The 27,371-nt window shown below is 54.3% G+C and overlaps 1 protein-coding gene across 1 annotated transcript in view; it reads right to left on the bottom strand.

The window, feature by feature from the left end:
* Nucleotides 1-2,062: 2,062 nt before the first annotated feature.
* Nucleotides 2,063-27,371, bottom strand: part of AHNAK2 (AHNAK nucleoprotein 2) — a 54,815-nt gene continuing 29,506 nt past the window's right edge. The window contains exon 7 of the mRNA XM_082762522.1: nt 2,063-27,135. Within this exon, the coding sequence (XP_082618648.1) occupies nt 3,103-27,135 (24,033 nt within the window). The 3' untranslated portion in view covers nt 2,063-3,102. The remainder of the gene's footprint in view (nt 27,136-27,371) is intronic.

Below are 27,371 nucleotides of genomic sequence, written 5' to 3'. Positions count from 1 at the left end.
CAAGTTTCTGAGGACACTTGGCTCAGTGCAAGGCCTTGTGGCTATAGCACTGCTGACAGCCATGCAGATGACAGCCATGCAGTACCTAGCAGGCTCCATAGCTTTATGTGTTTGGACAAGACAACAAAGTCACCTGAACTCATGCATTAGACATCAGCTTCATCCCAAAGCTTTTCTATTATCTGTTTTTGATCCTAATTTTTTGGTAGTTGTAAATTTTTCAACACCTGCTGGCTCTTTCATCAGGAGCACTGGCTCCTTGGCCTTTGTGTTTTCTCATTCAGGATTAACTTTGGCTGCCTTGCCTTTGGGATATCAGAGGTCATACTTCAAATAGAAGACATGAAAAAGATGCAGTGTGACTTTTTTACACGGGCAGGTAGTGATAGGAGAAGGGGGAGTGGTTTTAAACTAAAAGTGAGGAATTTAGTCTAGAGGTTAGGAGGAAATTCTTCACCCAGAGGGTGGTGAGGCACTGACACAGGTTGCCCAGAGAAGCTGTGGATGCCCCATCCCTAGAGGTGCTCACAGCCAGGCTGGATGGGGCTTTGGGCAGCCTGGTCTGGTGGGAGGTGTCCCTGCCCATGGCAGGGGGGTGGAACTTGGTGATCTTTAAGGTCCATTACAACCCAAACCATTCTGTGATTCTGTGTTTCTAGGAAATATAACAGCAAAATAGCCAGCTAATTGTCATGTATTTATGTCCCAACAATGAAGGATACTGGGGTGGGGGAGAAGGAACGGCGACATACATGTCCTTCTTTTTAATGTATTTATAGCTCCCTTTCCATGCCAAATTGTAGTTCTAGGTTTGTGTGGCTGGAGACTGCACATAGATGTTTAGCTGAACAGCCCAATTTTCCAGCATTAAAAAATGAGCAGCAGTATCCCAAGAAACCTACCATAGTTAAGGAAACAGCCTGAGAGTCAAAAAATAGGTGGGGTCAGAAACACAGGAGCCTGTTGACAAGATGTCAGTGTTTTGCAGACTTGTGTCTGTGCTCCTTGCACTCTTTTAAGCTCTGTCCTTAGCTATTCCTGCAGTCAGACCATCGGGAAATACTTCATTAACATGGTTGTTTTTTTCCTAACCTTCACTTTCACCAAGCTGACCGTAGCCTATTGGAGAAAGTTTTTATTGCTGCTTCTTTTCTCTATTGTTCTTTCCTCATCTACTTCATTCAACTTTTAATAACATAATAGAGAGTATTGCTCTGTGGTCATTGCTGTCTCAGAGCTCAGTTTTAATTGACCTCATTCTTTCACCATCATGACAGACTCCTACAGGTGGTGCTGTCAAGGTGGATTTCTTTCTGTGTGCCTAAGTTAAGGGACACTACCTGAGAAACTTTTTATGTGAAGGCTGCCTTTCAGGCAGATGAGAACTGCTGTTACAATGGGATGTCCTTTATTACATATATTACATTCTTCTGGTCTCTGTTTTTCTGGCGTGATCACAATGCTCTTCTTCAGTCCTCATATATGTTGTCTGATGTGGTAACTTCGAGTCTTTTCAACAATGACACATAAACTTAGGGAAACTTTGGGGAAATGCTGCATGATCCACATACAGGCCTACTACTTATGTCCACAGTCTCTTCAGAGATAATATGAGGAACACAGGCTTCCAGAAGGTCTCTAGAATGTTTAAGACTACCATGAAGATGCAGAAATGGAGAATACCTTGAGCTACAAGTGATTACACAAACAAGTACACTTCCATGATAACTCAATTTCTAAATGTTTTGCTATGTCTGCATTCCCTGTATGAAGTAGAATATAGAGATAGACAAGACAGGATGAGAAAAGGATGAGAAAAGACAGGATGAAAAAAAAATAAAGATGCATGACTGCACATGCAAATTGTAAAACTTGGGATTGTAATGGGTGAAAAGTCTCAGATTAATTTGTAACCACTACTATCATATTTAGAAACTGTACTGCTATTAAGCAGTCACTTCAGCATAGATTAGGATACAATCAAACCTGCAAATCAAACCTGGGGTTTTCAGCTGCAGTTTTCAGAACCAGAAAATGCTAATGGCACTACCAGTAATTCATGGTACTTGTTTTATTTTTCATATGGTGAGTTTATTGTGAATTAAGAATACAGACAGTGTTTTAATGATACATATGAAGGCTGTCACGTATGCACTCTGGTTTTGGCTGTGCACTTTAGAGAAGCATTAATATAAACAGAGGTAAATAATTATATACATCTCCTTTCCCAGAAAATCTTTGAAGCAATTCCACCAAAGTGTGGCAGATCATTCTGTGCATTTATCTATCCAGTAAATATACACATAAAAATTTATTTTTCCAAATTTTTATAATTATTCTTTACCACCATGTTTTATTTTGGTTCCTTAAAATGTGAAATATTATTTTTGGTCTTGAATTTATTGATTTATTGATTTATTTTTGACCTTTTAAGGCTAAATATGACCCACCACAGTAATCTAAAATGAGAAGAGAGGAAGGGGTAAAGACTTAGTCTCTCTACACTAGTATTTTGCTTTCATTTTGCATTTTTAAATGACTGTGGAATATATGCATTACCTTAGCTGAAATAAAGAAAAATAGTTTAGTAAGAAAGCAAAAATAGGTCAGAAATGTCCAAAATCTAAACAGGTAAGTATAATTCTCGTAGTACTAGTTTATACTCTGTTTGCAAGTAATCTATAATCTAATCATAACTGGCATTGTTTTGAGAAGCATATTTAACAAGTTTGTATGTTGTCATTGAGTCTTTTCAATAGTTTACTTTCATGGTTCAGGTATCTTCTACGACTTTACTAAAACTATGAACTTCCCTGTACTTGTAGTAGTTGTTGCCTTCGGGACAGATTTGGATGAAGTAGTATTTTTATTACTGCACAGTACAGCACATTCATGTGTCTGAAGATTTAGATGTGGTAAATCCTGTTCAGTCAATAGTTTTCATAAATATCAACTTTGAGTTTTGTTCAATTTTTGACTACTGGAAAATCAGGAAAACATTGTTTCTTTTTCTCTCTCTCTCTTTTTTCTTTCTCTCTCTCTTTTTCTTTTTTCTGTATAGATTATTTTATTTTCACTGAGGGTGTTGAGAGAAGACAATCTTCATTTGGTTGTCTCTCCAGAAATATTAGATTGACTATCTTTTTCTTCCTCCAACAAGATTAGTTCAGTCCTTGCTGAAGATGTAACGATAGTTCGAGAAACTGGAACATTAGATGAGGTCCCATCAATTTCAACTTTTTCACCCTCTGTTGTTTCTTTGGGTGATAAGGTTTCTTGTGCATCAAAAAATACTTCAGGTTTATCTGATGGGCTATCTTCATCTGAGATTCTTCTCTCTTTATGACCTATCTCTTCTTTGTCAACAGTCTTAGCTTTTTTGGAAGGAGACGAGAAACCAAGCTTGGGAAATCTAAACCATCCAGTTTTTTCTGTTTGCTTAGAAGAATCACTAGCAGATGTGTCACTTGGTTTCATATCTTCTGGTTTCATTTCTTCTATTTTTTTTACTTCTGTTTTTGAATCTGAGCTTGTTTCATCACCAGAAGATGAAAAGCCAATACTTGGAAGCCAAAATTTGAATCTTCCAGGAGATCTTTTACTATCAGTCTTTTCTTTTTCGTTAGTTATGTATTTTTCCTCATCTTCTAGAGCTTCAGCTACATCCTCATCTTTAGAGAGAGGAGCTGTGGTTATTTCCTCTGGTGACTTGTCAGGATGACTCTCCTCAGGTTTACCAGAGGGCTTTACTTCAACGGCAAATGTTTTTAACTTTGGCAAACCTATCACTCTACTAGATCCTTCAGTCTCAGTGTGAGGTTTATCACATGGTTGAATCTCAGCACTGCCAGGCCTCTGTACATCTGCTCCAAAGCTTTTACCAGAACATTCCATTGATGCATCTTCCACTGAAGATGGCTCCTGGACTAACACTTCTAAGTCACTGTGTGATTCAGGCAACTTCACCTTGAGCAATGAGAATCCCAAGGTAGCAGTTTTAACTTCAGATGAAAGAATCTCTGATTCCTTCACTATCTCAGTAGTGTAAATTTCACACCTTTCAATAGCAACATGTTCGGGTTCTACTATCTCACTCACTTCTTGGCCTTCTACATATGACCAATGAATGTCTTGCCCTGCATTTGAAAGGGAGGAATCTATGGTAGCAGTCATCTGTGCTGTTTTAATGTCAGGTTCAGTCAGAGTTAGAATTTTGCTTTTTGCTTTTTGAATATTGCCCTCTAGAGTCTCTGGAGTTTCTTCAGGGACAGCAGAACTTGCTTGCAGATGCACCACTTCAATGTCAGAAATAGTTCTTTTTTGATCCAGTACTATTTTTGACACTGAAACATCAGCTTCAGTTGGGAGAGCTTTGAAAGTGAATCTCGGTATTTTTAGCTTGGGAATTTTTATATTTACTTCCAGGCCATCCTGTGATTTGTCCACCGTTTCCTCTGTTATTCTAGCAGATGAGTCCATATGATCTCGAGTTGGACTTGTCAGGCCAATGGATCCTTCTAATTTTTGAAACTGCATTTCTGCTGTGCCTATTTCAGTTTCAGACACTGACATAGCTTCTGACTTTGGCAAATTGATATCATCTTTTAAACCCTTTACTTCTGAGTGCAACACTCCGAACTTTGGAATCTTAAACTTGTATGGTTTAATTTTACTTGTTTCTGCTCTGTCTTCTACTTGCTCTTCCACATTTGCAGACATGTCCTTTTCAACACTTTTTTTCACTTGAGATTTCATTTCAGGATCTACTCTGGCAATTTTAACATCCATTTTCACACCTGGAACTTCTACCTTTATATCTTCCAGCTTAGCTACAACATTTGTTGTAGACCATTCACACGAGGGCCATTTTAACTCACTGTCTTTTCCTATAATTTTCATCTCACCTGTCTTTATCTTTCCTGTATTAATCACTGCCCCTTGATTTTGAATGTCTAGCTTTCCCTTTGAAAGACTAACATCTGCTCTGTCCTGTGTTCCGTCCAGAGTAATTTCAGCTGATGATGTTTTAAATTCTGCACTTGAAGCCTCTAGTTCAGTGGTACTTTCAATCTTTGGGAGCTCTGTATCCTGTGATTTGACTTTATGCTCTTGAAGAGACAGAGTACATATAGGGAGCTTACTTGGTGAACTGCTGTCTCTGTCAATTTTTGAAACACTTATTTCTGGTTTAGTTAATTCTGTTGAAGACACTACGAATTCTGAAGTGTGCATTTTTTGTCCTTCAGCACCACGCTTAACTATGTCTGCATATGTTTCAGTTTTTGGAATATTCACTCTACTATCTGTACTTTCTGCAGATAATGAAATATCGCCTTCCATCTTTGGCAAGCTAACACCAGAACCCTTCACAGATTCTCCTAATTTTTGAATCCCTTCTTTTCCAATAGTAATTTCAGCAACTGCATGTGGTAATGAGAAGGTATCTTCAGGAATACTCGTTTCAGTGTGTTCTTTGGAAGAGGGAATGCCTGCCTGAGTTTTTTCCAGACTTCTTTCAACATCAGCATCACCTTTTTTTTCCTTTAAGGATGTCCGGCCAAATGCAGGTATTCTGAATTTTGGCATTTTAAACCATCCCTGTTGTTCTTCAGTCTGAACTTCTTCAGCTTTAATTTCATGTTCTTCTTTTAATTTGACTTCTTTCTCCTCAGGACTCTCAGTATCTTCCTCTGTCATTGATTTAGACACTGCCTTGGGGCTTATGTCTACCTTTGGAGCTTCAGTGCCAGCTGTCAGAACTTGAGGTGTTTTTGCTTTACAAGCATAAATCCCTAATCCAGGATCTGGTGTATCAGATGTAAATTCTGATGCTGGCACTCCCACAGCAATGTCAGCAATTTCTGTTGTCATTTTTAGCTGGGGTAGCTCAGCTTCTATTTTTGGAGAGCTGATCTCTGACTCTGGGCCTTTCCCTTTTGTCAGGGAGATTCCAAACTTTGGCTTCTGGAATTTGGGCATTTTAATCTTCCCATCAGGACCTTCCACTTTCATCCTTCTTTCATCCATAATTAATGATCCTTCAGTTGCTGTTTCAGGGCTCCTCAGTTCAATTGCAGTATCTCCTTTGGAGTACTTAATACCCGTTTTTTGAATGAAATCATCATCAGAACTTGGTTTTAGGACAACCTGTTGAAAACTCCCCTCTGAGGAAGGCACAGCAGCATCAATCTTCGCTGAGATGACTCCCTTGTCAGTCTGGGAGGCTCCAGTTTCTGTTTTGGAAAACTCCAACGTGGAGATCTTAACTGCAGCTGGTTTTATGCTGATTTGTGCCCCTTCTTCTGTCCTTTTGGAATGACTTCTTTCTATATCAGGTATCTGTATGGAATCATCTCCATCTTTTTGTGTTTTAGGAATAGTAGCACCAGCTTCAACTTTTGGTGTGTGTGTCTGCGATTTGGGAACCTTGATCTTGGAAAGTGAAATTTTAGGCATGACAAACTGAGGTTTTTTAATTGGACTTTTCTGTTCATCTTTTCCTGCAGATATTTCCAGATCAAGGGCTGGCCTAGGACCTTGATCATCACTTGCAGTTCCTCCCACTTCAGTGTCTGTTCTGCCTGACTTTGCAGCAAGTTTATTATCTTCCAAAATTGCTCCAGAATCCGGCTTAACAGTTGTTTCCTTCTTTGGTGACCAATTGAAGGATGGAAGTTTGAATTTTGGCATTTTGAAATGTCCTTCTTTCTCTTCTCCATCTCCATCTGTACGCTTTATTTCCTCTTTATTTTTTAGTGCTATATCTGAATCCTGAATATCACTGTCTGTCTTTGGGATAGAAATGTCACCTGATGGGAGGTGAACATCAACTTCTGGTGCCTTATTGTCAGCTTCGGTTGTTTTGAATTTAGGGCTGGATGTTTCTGTTCCTGCACCACATTCCACCTCCAAATTTGGTGCTTCCATGGCAACATCAGCTATTTCTATCATTGCTTTTAGTTGGGGAACCATGGCTTCTGATTTGGATTGGCTGACCTCCTTTTCCGACCCTTTCCCTTTAGAATGTGTCATGCCAAACTTTGGCATTTGGAATTTAGACAATTTTGTTTTCCCTTCAGAACCTTCAGCTTTTATTTCTACACCCCCCACAGCAATTTCACTTTCAGTACTTGTCTCAGAACTCTTCACCTCAAAGGAGCCTTTAGCTACCATCTTAGTATCTGAGGTAGAGAGGCTGGTATCATCAACAGCTGATTTCAATGTTAAGCCATCCTGTTCACATACAGGAAGTATGATCTCACCTGTAGGCATGCTAATATCCACCTCTATTTTGGGAGCTTTGACTTCTGGTTTGGAAAATTCCAAAGTTGGAACTCTAACTTTTGGCATTTTTACACCCATTTCTGCCCTTTCTCCACTACTCCCTTTCTCAGATTCCTGTACTGAAACATCTCCGTCTTTTTCTTGCTTGGGGTCAAATACATCAGTTTCTAGTACGGGCAGAGAGACCTGGACTTTTTGACCCTTCGCTTTAGGGAGTGAGATCTTTGGCATGATAAATTGGGACTTCTTGTTTTTTCCCTTTTCACCATCTTTTTCTGTTGCTGTATCCAATTCCATATGAAGGTGTTGATTCTCAGGGATAATTAGTGTTAACTTTGATTCTGTGTCTCCGGACGAAATAGACACATTGGATTCTTCCAGATGTCCCTCAGCTTCAGAAGGAACAATAGCTTCTTTTTTTGGGGACCAACTAAATGAAGGTAGTTTGAATTTTGACATTTTAAATTTGCTTTCTTTCTCCTCCGTGTCCTTCTCTCCTGAAATTAATTCCTGTTCTGTCTTGCACTTTGGGCCATGGATTTCCATTTCTAATTCTGGCATGGCATCTTCTGTTGATGGGAGACTGACGTCCAACTTCGCTGCATCCGTAACACATTCGGGTGAAGGCTTTTGTAACTTTAGACTTAATTCTGCATCAGGAATCTGAGATGGATATTCAATATCAATATCAAACATATCAGATGTTATCTTTTCCTTGGCAATTTCAGATTCCACTTTGGAAACAACATCACTTTCTGATGGCTTTCCCTTAGACCAAGAAATTCCGAACTTTGGTTTTCGGAATTTAGGTATTTTAACTGTATATTCTGTGTGTCCAAGAGATATTTCAGCAGTTGGTGTTTTCATTCCTGGCTTCGTAATTACTTCCTCCCAAGAACCATCTTCATTCAAAATTTCAAAATCTGATTCAGATTCTCCAATATTCATTTGATATTTAGTAAGAGTAACATCCCCCGTTGATAAAGGTGAATCCTGCTCAAATTTAGAAGAACTAATATCAACCTTAGAGAAACCCAAATTAGGAATTCTAAACTTGCTACTTTTGGGAGCATTATCTCCCTTAATATCAGAAAACAAATTAGAATCAAGACCGCCTGAAATCACAGCAGGAGATTCCTCGGTTACAGAATAACAACTAGATTCTGATTCAGAAACTTCCATAACAGACTTACTCTGTAGATGCTGCTTAGAACTTTTAGGAAGGGAAACCTTAGGAATTCTAAACAAAGAAGATTTAGTTTTAGTAACAGCCTCCTCCTTAACTGAGGTTGTACCTAAACCAACATCAATACCAGCCACTTGTATCTCGGCCCCGGGCAAGGTCACCTCAACGTCGGCGGCTCCCGAGGGCGCCGTCACTTGGGGCTCCTTGAGGCTCACGTCCACATCGGCGGCCACGGTGCCCTTGGCCTCTCTGCTGCTGGACCAGCCAAAGGAAGGCATGCCGAACTTGGGCATTTTGAACTTGCCGTCCTTGGCCTTCGTGGCCTCCTTCTCTGGGGCTTTTGCTTCCCCTTCGAGGGCGAGCGCCGCCTCGGGTGCCTGCAGCTCGACGCTGGCCTTTGGAAGGGTGACGTCGACGGAGGGCAGGCTGATGTCCACCTTGGGAGCTTTGATGTCAGCTTTGGGCATTTTGAGGGAGGGCTTTTCCAGCTTCCAGCCAGCCCCTTCGGTCTTGGCACCGGCAACGTCAGCTTTGAGGCCCAGTGCAGGGCCTTCCCCTGCCACCGTCACGGTGCCGGAGGGCAGGTCAACCTCAGCGGTGGGCAGGCTGACCTCGCCTTCGGGCCCTTCCGCCTTGGGCGCCGACACTCCGAATTTGGGCTTGTCGAACTTGGGCATCTTAAACTTCCCTTTGAGGCCCGTGGCTTCCAGCTCGGCTCCGTCGAGCGAGCCTTCGGCGGAGGGCACTTTCATGTCTACCTCGGGTGCCTGGAGGTCAAGGGAGCCTTCCACGGAGGGCAGCTTGATGTCGGGCGCCGAGATGCTGATGTCGACGGCGCCGGCCTTGACCTCTGCCTCTGGCAGGCTGGCCTCGACTTTGGGCAGGCTGACGTCCGCCTCGACTTTGGGAGCCTTGACGGTCGGCTTGGAGAAGGCCACGCTGGGCACCTTGACTTTTGGCATGTGTATTTTCATGCCGCTGCCCTCCACTTTGCCGGCAGCCACGTCCAGGCTGCCTTCGGCGTCGGGGCCCTGCAGGGTGAGCTCGCCCTCCGGGAGTTCGGCCTGGGCTTTGGGCACGGAGATCTCGCCCTTTGGCAGGCTGACCTGCACGTGGGGCGCTTTGACTTTGGGCAGCTTGACGCTGGGCATCTTGACGTCGGGCATTTTGAACCGGCCTTTCTCGCCGTCTCCGCCGGCGGCTGTCTCGATGGTCACCTCGACGCCGGGAGCTTGGATCTCGGCCCCGGGCAGGGTCACCTCAACGTCGGCGGCTCCCGAGGGCGCCGTCACTTGGGGCTCCTTGAGGCTCACGTCCACATCGGCGGCCACGGTGCCCTTGGCCTCTCTGCTGCTGGACCAGCCAAAGGAAGGCATGCCGAACTTGGGCATTTTGAACTTGCCGTCCTTGGCCTTCGTGGCCTCCTTCTCTGGGGCTTTTGCTTCCCCTTCGAGGGCGAGCGCCGCCTCGGGTGCCTGCAGCTCGACGCTGGCCTTTGGAAGGGTGACGTCGACGGAGGGCAGGCTGATGTCCACCTTGGGAGCTTTGATGTCAGCTTTGGGCATTTTGAGGGAGGGCTTTTCCAGCTTCCAGCCAGCCCCTTCGGTCTTGGCACCGGCAACGTCAGCTTTGAGGCCCAGTGCAGGGCCTTCCCCTGCCACCGTCACGGTGCCGGAGGGCAGGTCAACCTCAGCGGTGGGCAGGCTGACCTCGCCTTCGGGCCCTTCCGCCTTGGGCGCCGACACTCCGAATTTGGGCTTGTCGAACTTGGGCATCTTAAACTTCCCTTTGAGGCCCGTGGCTTCCAGCTCGGCTCCGTCGAGCGAGCCTTCGGCGGAGGGCACTTTCACGTCTACCTCGGGTGCCTGGAGGTCAAGGGAGCCTTCCACGGAGGGCAGCTTGATGTCGGGCGCCGAGATGCTGATGTCGACGGCGCCGGCCTTGACCTCTGCCTCTGGCAGGCTGGCCTCGACTTTGGGCAGGCTGACGTCCGCCTCGACTTTGGGAGCCTTGACGGTCGGCTTGGAGAAGGCCACGCTGGGCACCTTGACTTTTGGCATGTGTATTTTCATGCCGCTGCCCTCCACTTTGCCGGCAGCCACGTCCAGGCTGCCTTCGGCGTCGGGGCCCTGCAGGGTGAGCTCGCCCTCCGGGAGTTCGGCCTGGCCTTTGGGCACGGAGATCTCGCCCTTTGGCAGGCTGACCTGCACGTGGGGCGCTTTGACTTTGGGCAGCTTGACGCTGGGCATCTTGACGTCGGGCATTTTGAACCGGCCTTTCTCGCCGTCTCCGCCGGCGGCTGTCTCGATGGTCACCTCGACGCCGGGAGCTTGGATCTCGGCCCCGGGCAGGGTCACCTCAACGTCGGCGGCTCCCGAGGGCGCCGTCACTTGGGGCTCCTTGAGGCTCACGTCCACATCGGCGGCCACGGTGCCCTTGGCCTCTCTGCTGCTGGACCAGCCAAAGGAAGGCATGCCGAACTTGGGCATTTTGAACTTGCCGTCCTTGGCCTTCGTGGCCTCCTTCTCTGGGGCTTTTGCTTCCCCTTCGAGGGCGAGCGCCGCCTCGGGTGCCTGCAGCTCGACGCTGGCCTTTGGAAGGGTGACGTCGACGGAGGGCAGGCTGATGTCCACCTTGGGAGCTTTGATGTCAGCTTTGGGCATTTTGAGGGAGGGCTTTTCCAGCTTCCAGCCAGCCCCTTCGGTCTTGGCACCGGCAACGTCAGCTTTGAGGCCCAGTGCAGGGCCTTCCCCTGCCACCGTCACGGTGCCAGAGGGCAGGTCAACCTCAGCGGTGGGCAGGCTGACCTCGCCTTCGGGCCCTTCCGCCTTGGGCGCCGACACTCCGAATTTGGGCTTGTCGAACTTGGGCATCTTAAACTTCCCTTTGAGGCCCGTGGCTTCCAGCTCGGCTCCGTCGAGCGAGCCTTCGGCGGAGGGCACTTTCATGTCTACCTCGGGTGCCTGGAGGTCAAGGGAGCCTTCCACGGAGGGCAGCTTGATGTCGGGCGCCGAGATGCTGATGTCGACGGCGCCGGCCTTGACCTCTGCCTCTGGCAGGCTGGCCTCGACTTTGGGCAGGCTGACGTCCGCCTCGACTTTGGGAGCCTTGACGGTCGGCTTGGAGAAGGCCACGCTGGGCACCTTGACTTTTGGCATGTGTATTTTCATGCCGCTGCCCTCCACTTTGCCGGCAGCCACGTCCAGGCTGCCTTCGGCGTCGGGGCCCTGCAGGGTGAGCTCGCCCTCCGGGAGTTCGGCCTGGCCTTTGGGCACGGAGATCTCGCCCTTTGGCAGGCTGACCTGCACGTGGGGCGCTTTGACTTTGGGCAGCTTGACGCTGGGCATCTTGACGTCGGGCATTTTGAACCGGCCTTTCTCGCCGTCTCCGCCGGCGGCTGTCTCGATGGTCACCTCGACGCCGGGAGCTTGGATCTTGGCCCCGGGCAGGGTCACCTCAACGTCGGCGGCTCCCGAGGGCGCCGTCACTTGGGGCTCCTTGAGGCTCACGTCCACATCGGCGGCCACGGTGCCCTTGGCCTCTCTGCTGCTGGACCAGCCAAAGGAAGGCATGCCGAACTTGGGCATTTTGAACTTGCCGTCCTTGGCCTTCGTGGCCTCCTTCTCTGGGGCTTTTGCTTCCCCTTCGAGGGCGAGCGCCGCCTCGGGTGCCTGCAGCTCGACGCTGGCCTTTGGAAGGGTGACGTCGACGGAGGGCAGGCTGATGTCCACCTTGGGAGCTTTGATGTCAGCTTTGGGCATTTTGAGGGAGGGCTTTTCCAGCTTCCAGCCAGCCCCTTCGGTCTTGGCACCGGCAACGTCAGCTTTGAGGCCCAGTGCAGGGCCTTCCCCTGCCACCGTCACGGTGCCGGAGGGCAGGTCAACCTCAGCGGTGGGCAGGCTGACCTCGCCTTCGGGCCCTTCCGCCTTGGGCGCCGACACTCCGAATTTGGGCTTGTCGAACTTGGGCATCTTAAACTTCCCTTTGAGGCCCGTGGCTTCCAGCTCGGCTCCGTCGAGCGAGCCTTCGGCGGAGGGCACTTTCACGTCTACCTCGGGTGCCTGGAGGTCAAGGGAGCCTTCCACGGAGGGCAGCTTGATGTCGGGCGCCGAGATGCTGATGTCGACGGCGCCGGCCTTGACCTCTGCCTCTGGCAGGCTGGCCTCGACTTTGGGCAGGCTGACGTCCGCCTCGACTTTGGGAGCCTTGACGGTCGGCTTGGAGAAGGCCACGCTGGGCACCTTGACTTTTGGCATGTGTATTTTCATGCCGCTGCCCTCCACTTTGCCGGCAGCCACGTCCAGGCTGCCTTCGGCGTCGGGGCCCTGCAGGGTGAGCTCGCCCTCCGGGAGTTCGGCCTGGCCTTTGGGCACGGAGATCTCGCCCTTTGGCAGGCTGACCTGCACGTGGGGCGCTTTGACTTTGGGCAGCTTGACGCTGGGCATCTTGACGTCGGGCATTTTGAACCGGCCTTTCTCGCCGTCTCCGCCGGCGGCTGTCTCGATGGTCACCTCGACGCCGGGAGCTTGGATCTCGGCCCCGGGCAGGGTCACCTCAACGTCGGCGGCTCCCGAGGGCGCCGTCACTTGGGGCTCCTTGAGGCTCACGTCCACATCGGCGGCCACGGTGCCCTTGGCCTCTCTGCTGCTGGACCAGCCAAAGGAAGGCATGCCGAACTTGGGCATTTTGAACTTGCCGTCCTTGGCCTTCGTGGCCTCCTTCTCTGGGGCTTTTGCTTCCCCTTCGAGGGCGAGCGCCGCCTCGGGTGCCTGCAGCTCGACGCTGGCCTTTGGAAGGGTGACGTCGACGGAGGGCAGGCTGATGTCCACCTTGGGAGCTTTGATGTCAGCTTTGGGCATTTTGAGGGAGGGCTTTTCCAGCTTCCAGCCAGCCCCTTCGGTCTTGGCACCGGCAACGTCAGCTTTGAGGCCCAGTGCAGGGCCTTCCCCTGCCACCGTCACGGTGCCGGAGGGCAGGTCAACCTCAGCGGTGGGCAGGCTGACCTCGCCTTCGGGCCCTTCCGCCTTGGGCGCCGACACTCCGAATTTGGGCTTGTCGAACTTGGGCATCTTAAACTTCCCTTTGAGGCCCGTGGCTTCCAGCTCGGCTCCGTCGAGCGAGCCTTCGGCGGAGGGCACTTTCACGTCTACCTCGGGTGCCTGGAGGTCAAGGGAGCCTTCCACGGAGGGCAGCTTGATGTCGGGCGCCGAGATGCTGATGTCGACGGCGCCGGCCTTGACCTCTGCCTCTGGCAGGCTGGCCTCGACTTTGGGCAGGCTGACGTCCGCCTCGACTTTGGGAGCCTTGACGGTCGGCTTGGAGAAGGCCACGCTGGGCACCTTGACTTTTGGCATGTGTATTTTCATGCCGCTGCCCTCCACTTTGCCGGCAGCCACGTCCAGGCTGCCTTCGGCGTCGGGGCCCTGCAGGGTGAGCTCGCCCTCCGGGAGTTCGGCCTGGGCTTTGGGCACGGAGATCTCGCCCTTTGGCAGGCTGACCTGCACGTGGGGCGCTTTGACTTTGGGCAGCTTGACGCTGGGCATCTTGACGTCGGGCATTTTGAACCGGCCTTTCTCGCCGTCTCCGCCGGCGGCTGTCTCGATGGTCACCTCGACGCCGGGAGCTTGGATCTCGGCCCCGGGCAGGGTCACCTCAACGTCGGCGGCTCCCGAGGGCGCCGTCACTTGGGGCTCCTTGAGGCTCACGTCCACATCGGCGGCCACGGTGCCCTTGGCCTCTCTGCTGCTGGACCAGCCAAAGGAAGGCATGCCGAACTTGGGCATTTTGAACTTGCCGTCCTTGGCCTTCGTGGCCTCCTTCTCTGGGGCTTTTGCTTCCCCTTCGAGGGCGAGCGCCGCCTCGGGTGCCTGCAGCTCGACGCTGGCCTTTGGAAGGGTGACGTCGACGGAGGGCAGGCTGATGTCCACCTTGGGAGCTTTGATGTCAGCTTTGGGCATTTTGAGGGAGGGCTTTTCCAGCTTCCAGCCAGCCCCTTCGGTCTTGGCACCGGCAACGTCAGCTTTGAGGCCCAGTGCAGGGCCTTCCCCTGCCACCGTCACGGTGCCGGAGGGCAGGTCAACCTCAGCGGTGGGCAGGCTGACCTCGCCTTCGGGCCCTTCCGCCTTGGGCGCCGACACTCCGAATTTGGGCTTGTCGAACTTGGGCATCTTAAACTTCCCTTTGAGGCCCGTGGCTTCCAGCTCGGCTCCGTCGAGCGAGCCTTCGGCGGAGGGCACTTTCACGTCTACCTCGGGTGCCTGGAGGTCAAGGGAGCCTTCCACGGAGGGCAGCTTGATGTCGGGCGCCGAGATGCTGATGTCGACGGCGCCGGCCTTGACCTCTGCCTCTGGCAGGCTGGCCTCGACTTTGGGCAGGCTGACGTCCGCCTCGACTTTGGGAGCCTTGACGGTCGGCTTGGAGAAGGCCACGCTGGGCACCTTGACTTTTGGCATGTGTATTTTCATGCCGCTGCCCTCCACTTTGCCGGCAGCCACGTCCAGGCTGCCTTCGGCGTCGGGGCCCTGCAGGGTGAGCTCGCCCTCCGGGAGTTCGGCCTGGCCTTTGGGCACGGAGATCTCGCCCTTTGGCAGGCTGACCTGCACGTGGGGCGCTTTGACTTTGGGCAGCTTGACGCTGGGCATCTTGACGTCGGGCATTTTGAACCGGCCTTTCTCGCCGTCTCCGCCGGCGGCTGTCTCGATGGTCACCTCGACGCCGGGAGCTTGGATCTCGGCCCCGGGCAGGGTCACCTCAACGTCGGCGGCTCCCGAGGGCGCCGTCACTTGGGGCTCCTTGAGGCTCACGTCCACATCGGCGGCCACGGTGCCCTTGGCCTCTCTGCTGCTGGACCAGCCAAAGGAAGGCATGCCGAACTTGGGCATTTTGAACTTGCCGTCCTTGGCCTTCGTGGCCTCCTTCTCTGGGGCTTTTGCTTCCCCTTCGAGGGCGAGCGCCGCCTCGGGTGCCTGCAGCTCGACGCTGGCCTTTGGAAGGGTGACGTCGACGGAGGGCAGGCTGATGTCCACCTTGGGAGCTTTGATGTCAGCTTTGGGCATTTTGAGGGAGGGCTTTTCCAGCTTCCAGCCAGCCCCTTCGGTCTTGGCACCGGCAACGTCAGCTTTGAGGCCCAGTGCAGGGCCTTCCCCTGCCACCGTCACGGTGCCGGAGGGCAGGTCAACCTCAGCGGTGGGCAGGCTGACCTCGCCTTCGGGCCCTTCCGCCTTGGGCGCCGACACTCCGAATTTGGGCTTGTCGAACTTGGGCATCTTAAACTTCCCTTTGAGGCCCGTGGCTTCCAGCTCGGCTCCGTCGAGCGAGCCTTCGGCGGAGGGCACTTTCACGTCTACCTCGGGTGCCTGGAGGTCAAGGGAGCCTTCCACGGAGGGCAGCTTGATGTCGGGCGCCGAGATGCTGATGTCGACGGCGCCGGCCTTGACCTCTGCCTCTGGCAGGCTGGCCTCGACTTTGGGCAGGCTGACGTCCGCCTCGACTTTGGGAGCCTTGACGGTCGGCTTGGAGAAGGCCACGCTGGGCACCTTGACTTTTGGCATGTGTATTTTCATGCCGCTGCCCTCCACTTTGCCGGCAGCCACGTCCAGGCTGCCTTCGGCGTCGGGGCCCTGCAGGGTGAGCTCGCCCTCCGGGAGTTCGGCCTGGCCTTTGGGCACGGAGATCTCGCCCTTTGGCAGGCTGACCTGCACGTGGGGCGCTTTGACTTTGGGCAGCTTGACGCTGGGCATCTTGACGTCGGGCATTTTGAACCGGCCTTTCTCGCCGTCTCCGCCGGCGGCTGTCTCGATGGTCACCTCGACGCCGGGAGCTTGGATCTCGGCCCCGGGCAGGGTCACCTCAACGTCGGCGGCTCCCGAGGGCGCCGTCACTTGGGGCTCCTTGAGGCTCACGTCCACATCGGCGGCCACGGTGCCCTTGGCCTCTCTGCTGCTGGACCAGCCAAAGGAAGGCATGCCGAACTTGGGCATTTTGAACTTGCCGTCCTTGGCCTTCGTGGCCTCCTTCTCTGGGGCTTTTGCTTCCCCTTCGAGGGCGAGCGCCGCCTCGGGTGCCTGCAGCTCGACGCTGGCCTTTGGAAGGGTGACGTCGACGGAGGGCAGGCTGATGTCCACCTTGGGAGCTTTGATGTCAGCTTTGGGCATTTTGAGGGAGGGCTTTTCCAGCTTCCAGCCAGCCCCTTCGGTCTTGGCACCGGCAACGTCAGCTTTGAGGCCCAGTGCAGGGCCTTCCCCTGCCACCGTCACGGTGCCGGAGGGCAGGTCAACCTCAGCGGTGGGCAGGCTGACCTCGCCTTCGGGCCCTTCCGCCTTGGGCGCCGACACTCCGAATTTGGGCTTGTCGAACTTGGGCATCTTAAACTTCCCTTTGAGGCCCGTGGCTTCCAGCTCGGCTCCGTCGAGCGAGCCTTCGGCGGAGGGCACTTTCACGTCTACCTCGGGTGCCTGGAGGTCAAGGGAGCCTTCCACGGAGGGCAGCTTGATGTCGGGCGCCGAGATGCTGATGTCGACGGCGCCGGCCTTGACCTCTGCCTCTGGCAGGCTGGCCTCGACTTTGGGCAGGCTGACGTCCGCCTCGACTTTGGGAGCCTTGACGGTCGGCTTGGAGAAGGCCACGCTGGGCACCTTGACTTTTGGCATGTGTATTTTCATGCCGCTGCCCTCCACTTTGCCGGCAGCCACGTCCAGGCTGCCTTCGGCGTCGGGGCCCTGCAGGGTGAGCTCGCCCTCCGGGAGTTCGGCCTGGCCTTTGGGCATGGAGATCTCGCCCTTTGGCAGGCTGACCTGCACGTGGGGCGCTTTGACTTTGGGCAGCTTGACGCTGGGCATCTTGACGTCGGGCATTTTGAACCGGCCTTTCTCGCCGTCTCCGCCGGCGGCTGTCTCGATGGTCACCTCGACGCCGGGAGCTTGGATCTCGGCCCCGGGCAGGGTCACCTCAACGTCGGCGGCTCCCGAGGGCGCCGTCACTTGGGGCTCCTTGAGGCTCACGTCCACATCGGCGGCCACGGTGCCCTTGGCCTCTCTGCTGCTGGACCAGCCAAAGGAAGGCATGCCGAACTTGGGCATTTTGAACTTGCCGTCCTTGGCCTTCGTGGCCTCCTTCTCTGGGGCTTTTGCTTCCCCTTCGAGGGCGAGCGCCGCCTCGGGTGCCTGCAGCTCGACGCTGGCCTTTGGAAGGGTGACGTCGACGGAGGGCAGGCTGATGTCCACCTTGGGAGCTTTGATGTCAGCTTTGGGCATTTTGAGGGAGGGCTTTTCCAGCTTCCAGCCAGCCCCTTCGGTCTTGGCACCGGCAACGTCAGCTTTGAGGCCCAGTGCAGGGCCTTCCCCTGCCACCGTCACGGTGCCGGAGGGCAGGTCAACCTCAGCGGTGGGCAGGCTGACCTCGCCTTCGGGCCCTTCCGCCTTGGGCGCCGACACTCCGAATTTGGGCTTGTCGAACTTGGGCATCTTAAACTTCCCTTTGAGGCCCGTGGCTTCCAGCTCGGCTCCGTCGAGCGAGCCTTCGGCGGAGGGCACTTTCACGTCTACCTCGGGTGCCTGGAGGTCAAGGGAGCCTTCCACGGAGGGCAGCTTGATGTCGGGCGCCGAGATGCTGATGTCGACGGCGCCGGCCTTGACCTCTGCCTCTGGCAGGCTGGCCTCGACTTTGGGCAGGCTGACGTCCGCCTCGACTTTGGGAGCCTTGACGGTCGGCTTGGAGAAGGCCACGCTGGGCACCTTGACTTTTGGCATGTGTATTTTCATGCCGCTGCCCTCCACTTTGCCGGCAGCCACGTCCAGGCTGCCTTCGGCGTCGGGGCCCTGCAGGGTGAGCTCGCCCTCCGGGAGTTCGGCCTGGGCTTTGGGCACGGAGATCTCGCCCTTTGGCAGGCTGACCTGCACGTGGGGCGCTTTGACTTTGGGCAGCTTGACGCTGGGCATCTTGACGTCGGGCATTTTGAACCGGCCTTTCTCGCCGTCTCCGCCGGCGGCTGTCTCGATGGTCACCTCGACGCCGGGAGCTTGGATCTCGGCCCCGGGCAGGGTCACCTCAACGTCGGCGGCTCCCGAGGGCGCCGTCACTTGGGGCTCCTTGAGGCTCACGTCCACATCGGCGGCCACGGTGCCCTTGGCCTCTCTGCTGCTGGACCAGCCAAAGGAAGGCATGCCGAACTTGGGCATTTTGAACTTGCCGTCCTTGGCCTTCGTGGCCTCCTTCTCTGGGGCTTTTGCTTCCCCTTCGAGGGCGAGCGCCGCCTCGGGTGCCTGCAGCTCGACGCTGGCCTTTGGAAGGGTGACGTCGACGGAGGGCAGGCTGATGTCCACCTTGGGAGCTTTGATGTCAGCTTTGGGCATTTTGAGGGAGGGCTTTTCCAGCTTCCAGCCAGCCCCTTCGGTCTTGGCACCGGCAACGTCAGCTTTGAGGCCCAGTGCAGGGCCTTCCCCTGCCACCGTCACGGTGCCGGAGGGCAGGTCAACCTCAGCGGTGGGCAGGCTGACCTCGCCTTCGGGCCCTTCCGCCTTGGGCGCCGACACTCCGAATTTGGGCTTGTCGAACTTGGGCATCTTAAACTTCCCTTTGAGGCCCGTGGCTTCCAGCTCGGCTCCGTCGAGCGAGCCTTCGGCGGAGGGCACTTTCACGTCTACCTCGGGTGCCTGGAGGTCAAGGGAGCCTTCCACGGAGGGCAGCTTGATGTCGGGCGCCGAGATGCTGATGTCGACGGCGCCGGCCTTGACCTCTGCCTCTGGCAGGCTGGCCTCGACTTTGGGCAGGCTGACGTCCGCCTCGACTTTGGGAGCCTTGACGGTCGGCTTGGAGAAGGCCACGCTGGGCACCTTGACTTTTGGCATGTGTATTTTCATGCCGCTGCCCTCCACTTTGCCGGCAGCCACGTCCAGGCTGCCTTCGGCGTCGGGGCCCTGCAGGGTGAGCTCGCCCTCCGGGAGTTCGGCCTGGGCTTTGGGCACGGAGATCTCGCCCTTTGGCAGGCTGACCTGCACGTGGGGCGCTTTGACTTTGGGCAGCTTGACGCTGGGCATCTTGACGTCGGGCATTTTGAACCGGCCTTTCTCGCCGTCTCCGCCGGCGGCTGTCTCGATGGTCACCTCGACGCCGGGAGCTTGGATCTCGGCCCCGGGCAGGGTCACCTCAACGTCGGCGGCTCCCGAGGGCGCCGTCACTTGGGGCTCCTTGAGGCTCACGTCCACATCGGCGGCCACGGTGCCCTTGGCCTCTCTGCTGCTGGACCAGCCAAAGGAAGGCATGCCGAACTTGGGCATTTTGAACTTGCCGTCCTTGGCCTTCGTGGCCTCCTTCTCTGGGGCTTTTGCTTCCCCTTCGAGGGCGAGCGCCGCCTCGGGTGCCTGCAGCTCGACGCTGGCCTTTGGAAGGGTGACGTCGACGGAGGGCAGGCTGATGTCCACCTTGGGAGCTTTGATGTCAGCTTTGGGCATTTTGAGGGAGGGCTTTTCCAGCTTCCAGCCAGCCCCTTCGGTCTTGGCACCGGCAACGTCAGCTTTGAGGCCCAGTGCAGGGCCTTCCCCTGCCACCGTCACGGTGCCGGAGGGCAGGTCAACCTCAGCGGTGGGCAGGCTGACCTCGCCTTCGGGCCCTTCCGCCTTGGGCGCCGACACTCCGAATTTGGGCTTGTCGAACTTGGGCATCTTAAACTTCCCTTTGAGGCCCGTGGCTTCCAGCTCGGCTCCGTCGAGCGAGCCTTCGGCGGAGGGCACTTTCACGTCTACCTCGGGTGCCTGGAGGTCAAGGGAGCCTTCCACGGAGGGCAGCTTGATGTCGGGCGCCGAGATGCTGATGTCGACGGCGCCGGCCTTGACCTCTGCCTCTGGCAGGCTGGCCTCGACTTTGGGCAGGCTGACGTCCGCCTCGACTTTGGGAGCCTTGACGGTCGGCTTGGAGAAGGCCACGCTGGGCACCTTGACTTTTGGCATGTGTATTTTCATGCCGCTGCCCTCCACTTTGCCGGCAGCCACGTCCAGGCTGCCTTCGGCGTCGGGGCCCTGCAGGGTGAGCTCGCCCTCCGGGAGTTCGGCCTGGGCTTTGGGCACGGAGATCTCGCCCTTTGGCAGGCTGACCTGCACGTGGGGCGCTTTGACTTTGGGCAGCTTGACGCTGGGCATCTTGACGTCGGGCATTTTGAACCGGCCTTTCTCGCCGTCTCCGCCGGCGGCTGTCTCGATGGTCACCTCGACGCCGGGAGCTTGGATCTCGGCCCCGGGCAGGGTCACCTCAACGTCGGCGGCTCCCGAGGGCGCCGTCACTTGGGGCTCCTTGAGGCTCACGTCCACATCGGCGGCCACGGTGCCCTTGGCCTCTCTGCTGCTGGACCAGCCAAAGGAAGGCATGCCGAACTTGGGCATTTTGAACTTGCCGTCCTTGGCCTTCGTGGCCTCCTTCTCTGGGGCTTTTGCTTCCCCTTCGAGGGTGAGCGCCGCCTCGGGTGCCTGCAGCTCGACGCTGGCCTTTGGAAGGGTGACGTCGACGGAGGGCAGGCTGATGTCCACCTTGGGAGCTTTGATGTCAGCTTTGGGCATTTTGAGGGAGGGCTTTTCCAGCTTCCAGCCAGCCCCTTCGGTCTTGGCACCGGCAACGTCAGCTTTGAGGCCCAGTGCAGGGCCTTCCCCTGCCACCGTCACGGTGCCGGAGGGCAGGTCAACCTCAGCGGTGGGCAGGCTGACCTCGCCTTCGGGCCCTTCCGCCTTGGGCGCCGACACTCCGAATTTGGGCTTGTCGAACTTGGGCATCTTAAACTTCCCTTTGAGGCCCGTGGCTTCCAGCTCGGCTCCGTCGAGCGAGCCTTCGGCGGAGGGCACTTTCACGTCTACCTCGGGTGCCTGGAGGTCAAGGGAGCCTTCCACGGAGGGCAGCTTGATGTCGGGCGCCGAGATGCTGATGTCGACGGCGCCGGCCTTGACCTCTGCCTCTGGCAGGCTGGCCTCGACTTTGGGCAGGCTGACGTCCGCCTCGACTTTGGGAGCCTTGACGGTCGGCTTGGAGAAGGCCACGCTGGGCACCTTGACTTTTGGCATGTGTATTTTCATGCCGCTGCCCTCCACTTTGCCGGCAGCCACGTCCAGGCTGCCTTCGGCGTCGGGGCCCTGCAGGGTGAGCTCGCCCTCCGGGAGTTCGGCCTGGCCTTTGGGCACGGAGATCTCGCCCTTTGGCAGGCTGACCTGCACGTGGGGCGCTTTGACTTTGGGCAGCTTGACGCTGGGCATCTTGACGTCGGGCATTTTGAACCGGCCTTTCTCGCCGTCTCCGCCGGCGGCTGTCTCGATGGTCACCTCGACGCCGGGAGCTTGGATCTCGGCCCCGGGCAGGGTCACCTCAACGTCGGCGGCTCCCGAGGGCGCCGTCACTTGGGGCTCCTTGAGGCTCACGTCCACATCGGCGGCCACGGTGCCCTTGGCCTCTCTGCTGCTGGACCAGCCAAAGGAAGGCATGCCGAACTTGGGCATTTTGAACTTGCCGTCCTTGGCCTTCGTGGCCTCCTTCTCTGGGGCTTTTGCTTCCCCTTCGAGGGCGAGCGCCGCCTCGGGTGCCTGCAGCTCGACGCTGGCCTTTGGAAGGGTGACGTCGACGGAGGGCAGGCTGATGTCCACCTTGGGAGCTTTGATGTCAGCTTTGGGCATTTTGAGGGAGGGCTTTTCCAGCTTCCAGCCAGCCCCTTCGGTCTTGGCACCGGCAACGTCAGCTTTGAGGCCCAGTGCAGGGCCTTCCCCTGCCACCGTCACGGTGCCGGAGGGCAGGTCAACCTCAGCGGTGGGCAGGCTGACCTCGCCTTCGGGCCCTTCCGCCTTGGGCGCCGACACTCCGAATTTGGGCTTGTCGAACTTGGGCATCTTAAACTTCCCTTTGAGGCCCGTGGCTTCCAGCTCGGCTCCGTCGAGCGAACCTTCGGCGGAGGGCACTTTCACGTCTACCTCGGGTGCCTGGAGGTCAAGGGAGCCTTCCACGGAGGGCAGCTTGATGTCGGGCGCCGAGATGCTGATGTCGACGGCGCCGGCCTTGACCTCTGCCTCTGGCAGGCTGGCCTCGACTTTGGGCAGGCTGACGTCCGCCTCGACTTTGGGAGCCTTGACGGTCGGCTTGGAGAAGGCCACGCTGGGCACCTTGACTTTTGGCATGTGTATTTTCATGCCGCTGCCCTCCACTTTGCCGGCAGCCACGTCCAGGCTGCCTTCGGCGTCGGGGCCCTGCAGGGTGAGCTCGCCCTCCGGGAGTTCGGCCTGGCCTTTGGGCACGGAGATCTCGCCCTTTGGCAGGCTGACCTGCACGTGGGGCGCTTTGACTTTGGGCAGCTTGACGCTGGGCATCTTGACGTCGGGCATTTTGAACCGGCCTTTCTCGCCGTCTCCGCCGGCGGCTGTCTCGATGGTCACCTCGACGCCGGGAGCTTGGATCTCGGCCCCGGGCAGGGTCACCTCAACGTCGGCGGCTCCCGAGGGCGCCGTCACTTGGGGCTCCTTGAGGCTCACGTCCACATCGGCGGCCACGGTGCCCTTGGCCTCTCTGCTGCTGGACCAGCCAAAGGAAGGCATGCCGAACTTGGGCATTTTGAACTTGCCGTCCTTGGCCTTCGTGGCCTCCTTCTCTGGGGCTTTTGCTTCCCCTTCGAGGGCGAGCGCCGCCTCGGGTGCCTGCAGCTCGACGCTGGCCTTTGGAAGGGTGACGTCGACGGAGGGCAGGCTGATGTCCACCTTGGGAGCTTTGATGTCAGCTTTGGGCATTTTGAGGGAGGGCTTTTCCAGCTTCCAGCCAGCCCCTTCGGTCTTGGCACCGGCAACGTCAGCTTTGAGGCCCAGTGCAGGGCCTTCCCCTGCCACCGTCACGGTGCCGGAGGGCAGGTCAACCTCAGCGGTGGGCAGGCTGACCTCGCCTTCGGGCCCTTCCGCCTTGGGCGCCGACACTCCGAATTTGGGCTTGTCGAACTTGGGCATCTTAAACTTCCCTTTGAGGCCCGTGGCTTCCAGCTCGGCTCCGTCGAGCGAGCCTTCGGCGGAGGGCACTTTCACGTCTACCTCGGGTGCCTGGAGGTCAAGGGAGCCTTCCACGGAGGGCAGCTTGATGTCGGGCGCCGAGATGCTGATGTCGACGGCGCCGGCCTTGACCTCTGCCTCTGGCAGGCTGGCCTCGACTTTGGGCAGGCTGACGTCCGCCTCGACTTTGGGAGCCTTGACGGTCGGCTTGGAGAAGGCCACGCTGGGCACCTTGACTTTTGGCATGTGTATTTTCATGCCGCTGCCCTCCACTTTGCCGGCAGCCACGTCCAGGCTGCCTTCGGCGTCGGGGCCCTGCAGGGTGAGCTCGCCCTCCGGGAGTTCGGCCTGGCCTTTGGGCACGGAGATCTCGCCCTTTGGCAGGCTGACCTGCACGTGGGGCGCTTTGACTTTGGGCAGCTTGACGCTGGGCATCTTGACGTCGGGCATTTTGAACCGGCCTTTCTCGCCGTCTCCGCCGGCGGCTGTCTCGATGGTCACCTCGACGCCGGGAGCTTGGATCTCGGCCCCGGGCAGGGTCACCTCAACGTCGGCGGCTCCCGAGGGCGCCGTCACTTGGGGCTCCTTGAGGCTCACGTCCACATCGGCGGCCACGGTGCCCTTGGCCTCTCTGCTGCTGGACCAGCCAAAGGAAGGCATGCCGAACTTGGGCATTTTGAACTTGCCGTCCTTGGCCTTCGTGGCCTCCTTCTCTGGGGCTTTTGCTTCCCCTTCGAGGGCGAGCGCCGCCTCGGGTGCCTGCAGCTCGACGCTGGCCTTTGGAAGGGTGACGTCGACGGAGGGCAGGCTGATGTCCACCTTGGGAGCTTTGATGTCAGCTTTGGGCATTTTGAGGGAGGGCTTTTCCAGCTTCCAGCCAGCCCCTTCGGTCTTGGCACCGGCAACGTCAGCTTTGAGGCCCAGTGCAGGGCCTTCCCCTGCCACCGTCACGGTGCCGGAGGGCAGGTCAACCTCAGCGGTGGGCAGGCTGACCTCGCCTTCGGGCCCTTCCGCCTTGGGCGCCGACACTCCGAATTTGGGCTTGTCGAACTTGGGCATCTTAAACTTCCCTTTGAGGCCCGTGGCTTCCAGCTCGGCTCCGTCGAGCGAGCCTTCGGCGGAGGGCACTTTCACGTCTACCTCGGGTGCCTGGAGGTCAAGGGAGCCTTCCACGGAGGGCAGCTTGATGTCGGGCGCCGAGATGCTGATGTCGACGGCGCCGGCCTTGACCTCTGCCTCTGGCAGGCTGGCCTCGACTTTGGGCAGGCTGACGTCCGCCTCGACTTTGGGAGCCTTGATGCTGGGCATCTTGACGTCAGGCATTTTGAACCGGCCTTTCTCACCGTCTCCGCCGGCGGCTGTCTCGATGGTCATCTCGACGCCGGGAGTTTGGATCTCAGCCCTGGGCAGGGTCACCTCAACGTCGGCGGCTCCTGAGGGCGCCGTCACTTGGGGCTCCTTGAGGCTCACGTCTACATCAGCAGCTCCCGTGCCCTTGGCCTCTCTGCTGCTGGACCAGCCAAAGGAAGGCATGCCGAACTTGGGCATTTTGAACTTGCCGTCCTTGGCCTTCGTGGCTTCCTTCTCTGGGGCTTTTGCTTCCCCTTCGACGTAGTGCACCGCCTCGGGTGCCTGCAGCTCGACGCTGGCCTTTGGAAGGGTGACGTCGACGGAGGGCAGGCTGATGTCCACCTTAGGAGCTTTGGTGTCAGCTTTGAGGGAGGGCTTTTTCTCTATAACTTCCTGTGCTGTCATTGTAACCGTGGTTTTTCCTTTTTTTGTTTCTGAAATTTCATTTTCTGTATATTTTACATTCGTTTTGTATTTTGTTATTTCTATATTTTCTGTTGGAATTTCTGTGTGTTGTTTAAAGAATCCTTTTTTCGTTAATTTTATCTTTTTTTCTTTCATTTTTATTTCTTTTTCATCTTTTGTTGTTCCTATTTGAGAGATAGTTTCTTCTTTTTTCTGGGTTGGTGTACTGGGTTCATCCATTTTTACTTCTTCGTCAGTTTTTATAGGCTGTATTTGTCCTGTTGTTTTTTCCAAATGCATGTCTGGTAATGACTCTTTTATATGTTGCTTTTTTATTGTTGGTAATTCATCTCCTAGTGTGTGTTCGATATTTTTTTCGCTTATTTTTTCTTTGGATATTCCTATCTCCATTTCAGCATTTGGAAATGTCGTATCTTCTCCTGATACACTCATTTCCGTTTTTGCTCCTTCTTTTAGGGATGGCATCTTTGCTTCCTTGTCCCTTAACTGACTGTAAGGTTCCCCTGTCTCATCCTTTGCGGTTGCCCAGGTAAATGTAGGCAGTTTAAACTTTGGTAGTCTGAATTTGCTTTCTTTTCCTTCCGTATCCTTTTCACCTGTCTTCATGCCACTGTCCATCTTCAAGTCTTTATCACTCATGGGCATATCATCCTCTGTCTGTGCCTTTTTAACAATATCATCTGATTCAACTGTGCTGTCTTCTCTTGATATTTTAGTGTCAACTTTAGGTATTTTGGCAATTTTGAATGATGGTATTTGCATTTTCAAAGTAGATTCTTCTGATTCTGCATCAGATATGTGAGTTTTCACTTCTAACTTCCTGCCTACCTCTGTAATTTCATCAGCTGTTGTTTCTGGTACAGAACGTGGAACATCACTTTCTGGTTTGGTTAAAGTGTTCTCAGTCTCTGGCTCTTTTCTTTTGGGCACTGAAATTTCAGATTTTGTTTTCGGAACTTTTGGTATTTGTGTGTCATCTTCCATTTGCTTTTCTTCTGTTTCCAGTATGTCAGGTGTATGTAATTCTGCTTTAGCAGTGCCTATTTCTAGACCTCTTACCTGTATGGATCCTTTTGCTGCATGATCCATTATGTCTATGTTAATTCCAGATTCTCCTTCTGTTTTATCAGCTGTTCCTTTCTGTTTCTTTTTCCGTGATTTTGATGAGGCTTGTGGTAGTTGTTTAGTTGGACTTTCTTTCAGATCTGCTGCTTCTGAACTGGGCTTCAGTACCTGTGTTGTTATAGCTGGTCCTTCAGGTACAGTAAGCTTCAGTGCTGATTTCTTTTCCTTTTCTGTTTTAATGCTTATTTCAACTTCAGGGCATTTTTTTTCATGAGTGGGAATACCGTTTTTCATATCTTTTAAGTCTTTTGTTAAAGTTTCATGTAACTCCTCTGTTTTCATTTCATAAGCAGGAGATGTGGTATATTCAACAGTCAGTATTTCAGGACTTTCCATACTGATATCTTCTTTATGTATCTTTTGTCTTTCAGATAACAGTGTAGCTTTTATTTCTTTTTTTTGCTTGTCTTGAGATTCTCCTTTGGATCTGTGCATTTTGAATCCAATACTAGGGAACTTCAGTTTCTTTTGGCTTCCTTTTTTTTCTTTAATATGAACTTCTTGTTGAAATTGAGACTCTGTGTCTGTGCTTGTAGGGGAAATATCCTGTAGAGCAGGCTCATATGCATCAGATGTACTATGAGATCTTCTGTGTCCCAATATCTTTTTATTTTTAATTGACTGGAATTTTGGCCATGACAATCTGTCTTTTTTAGGTCTCTTGCTTCTTCCTACCCTTTGGTTTACAATTAATGTTTCCCTGTCTTCTTCTGAAATAGTTTTTCCTGAAATATGCAGTGTTTCTTCAGGAATGCTTTCACTGAGTTCTTTTTCCTGAAAGAACAAATATAGTTAGTAGATTAAGAGTTAACTAAATATAGAGGCAAGACAAAAAATATAGACAATAAAATATAGACAATAAAATATATACTATAAAATATGTAGAGAATTGAGCTTTGTATTCACGTTATCTGCTTCTTATGTTAAAAAATCCTGAAAATGGAGGATGTAATTCAGGCAGAAATTACATAAAATAAATAGATTATATGACAGTAATATGTGGACTTGTG

This window comes from Aythya marila, assembly GCF_965140915.1.
Source record: "Aythya marila genome assembly, chromosome: 5".
NCBI lineage: Eukaryota > Metazoa > Chordata > Aves > Anseriformes > Anatidae > Aythya > Aythya marila.
Note: the sequence above shows the minus strand (reverse complement) of the source record. Positions and strands in the feature narration are given on the sequence as shown.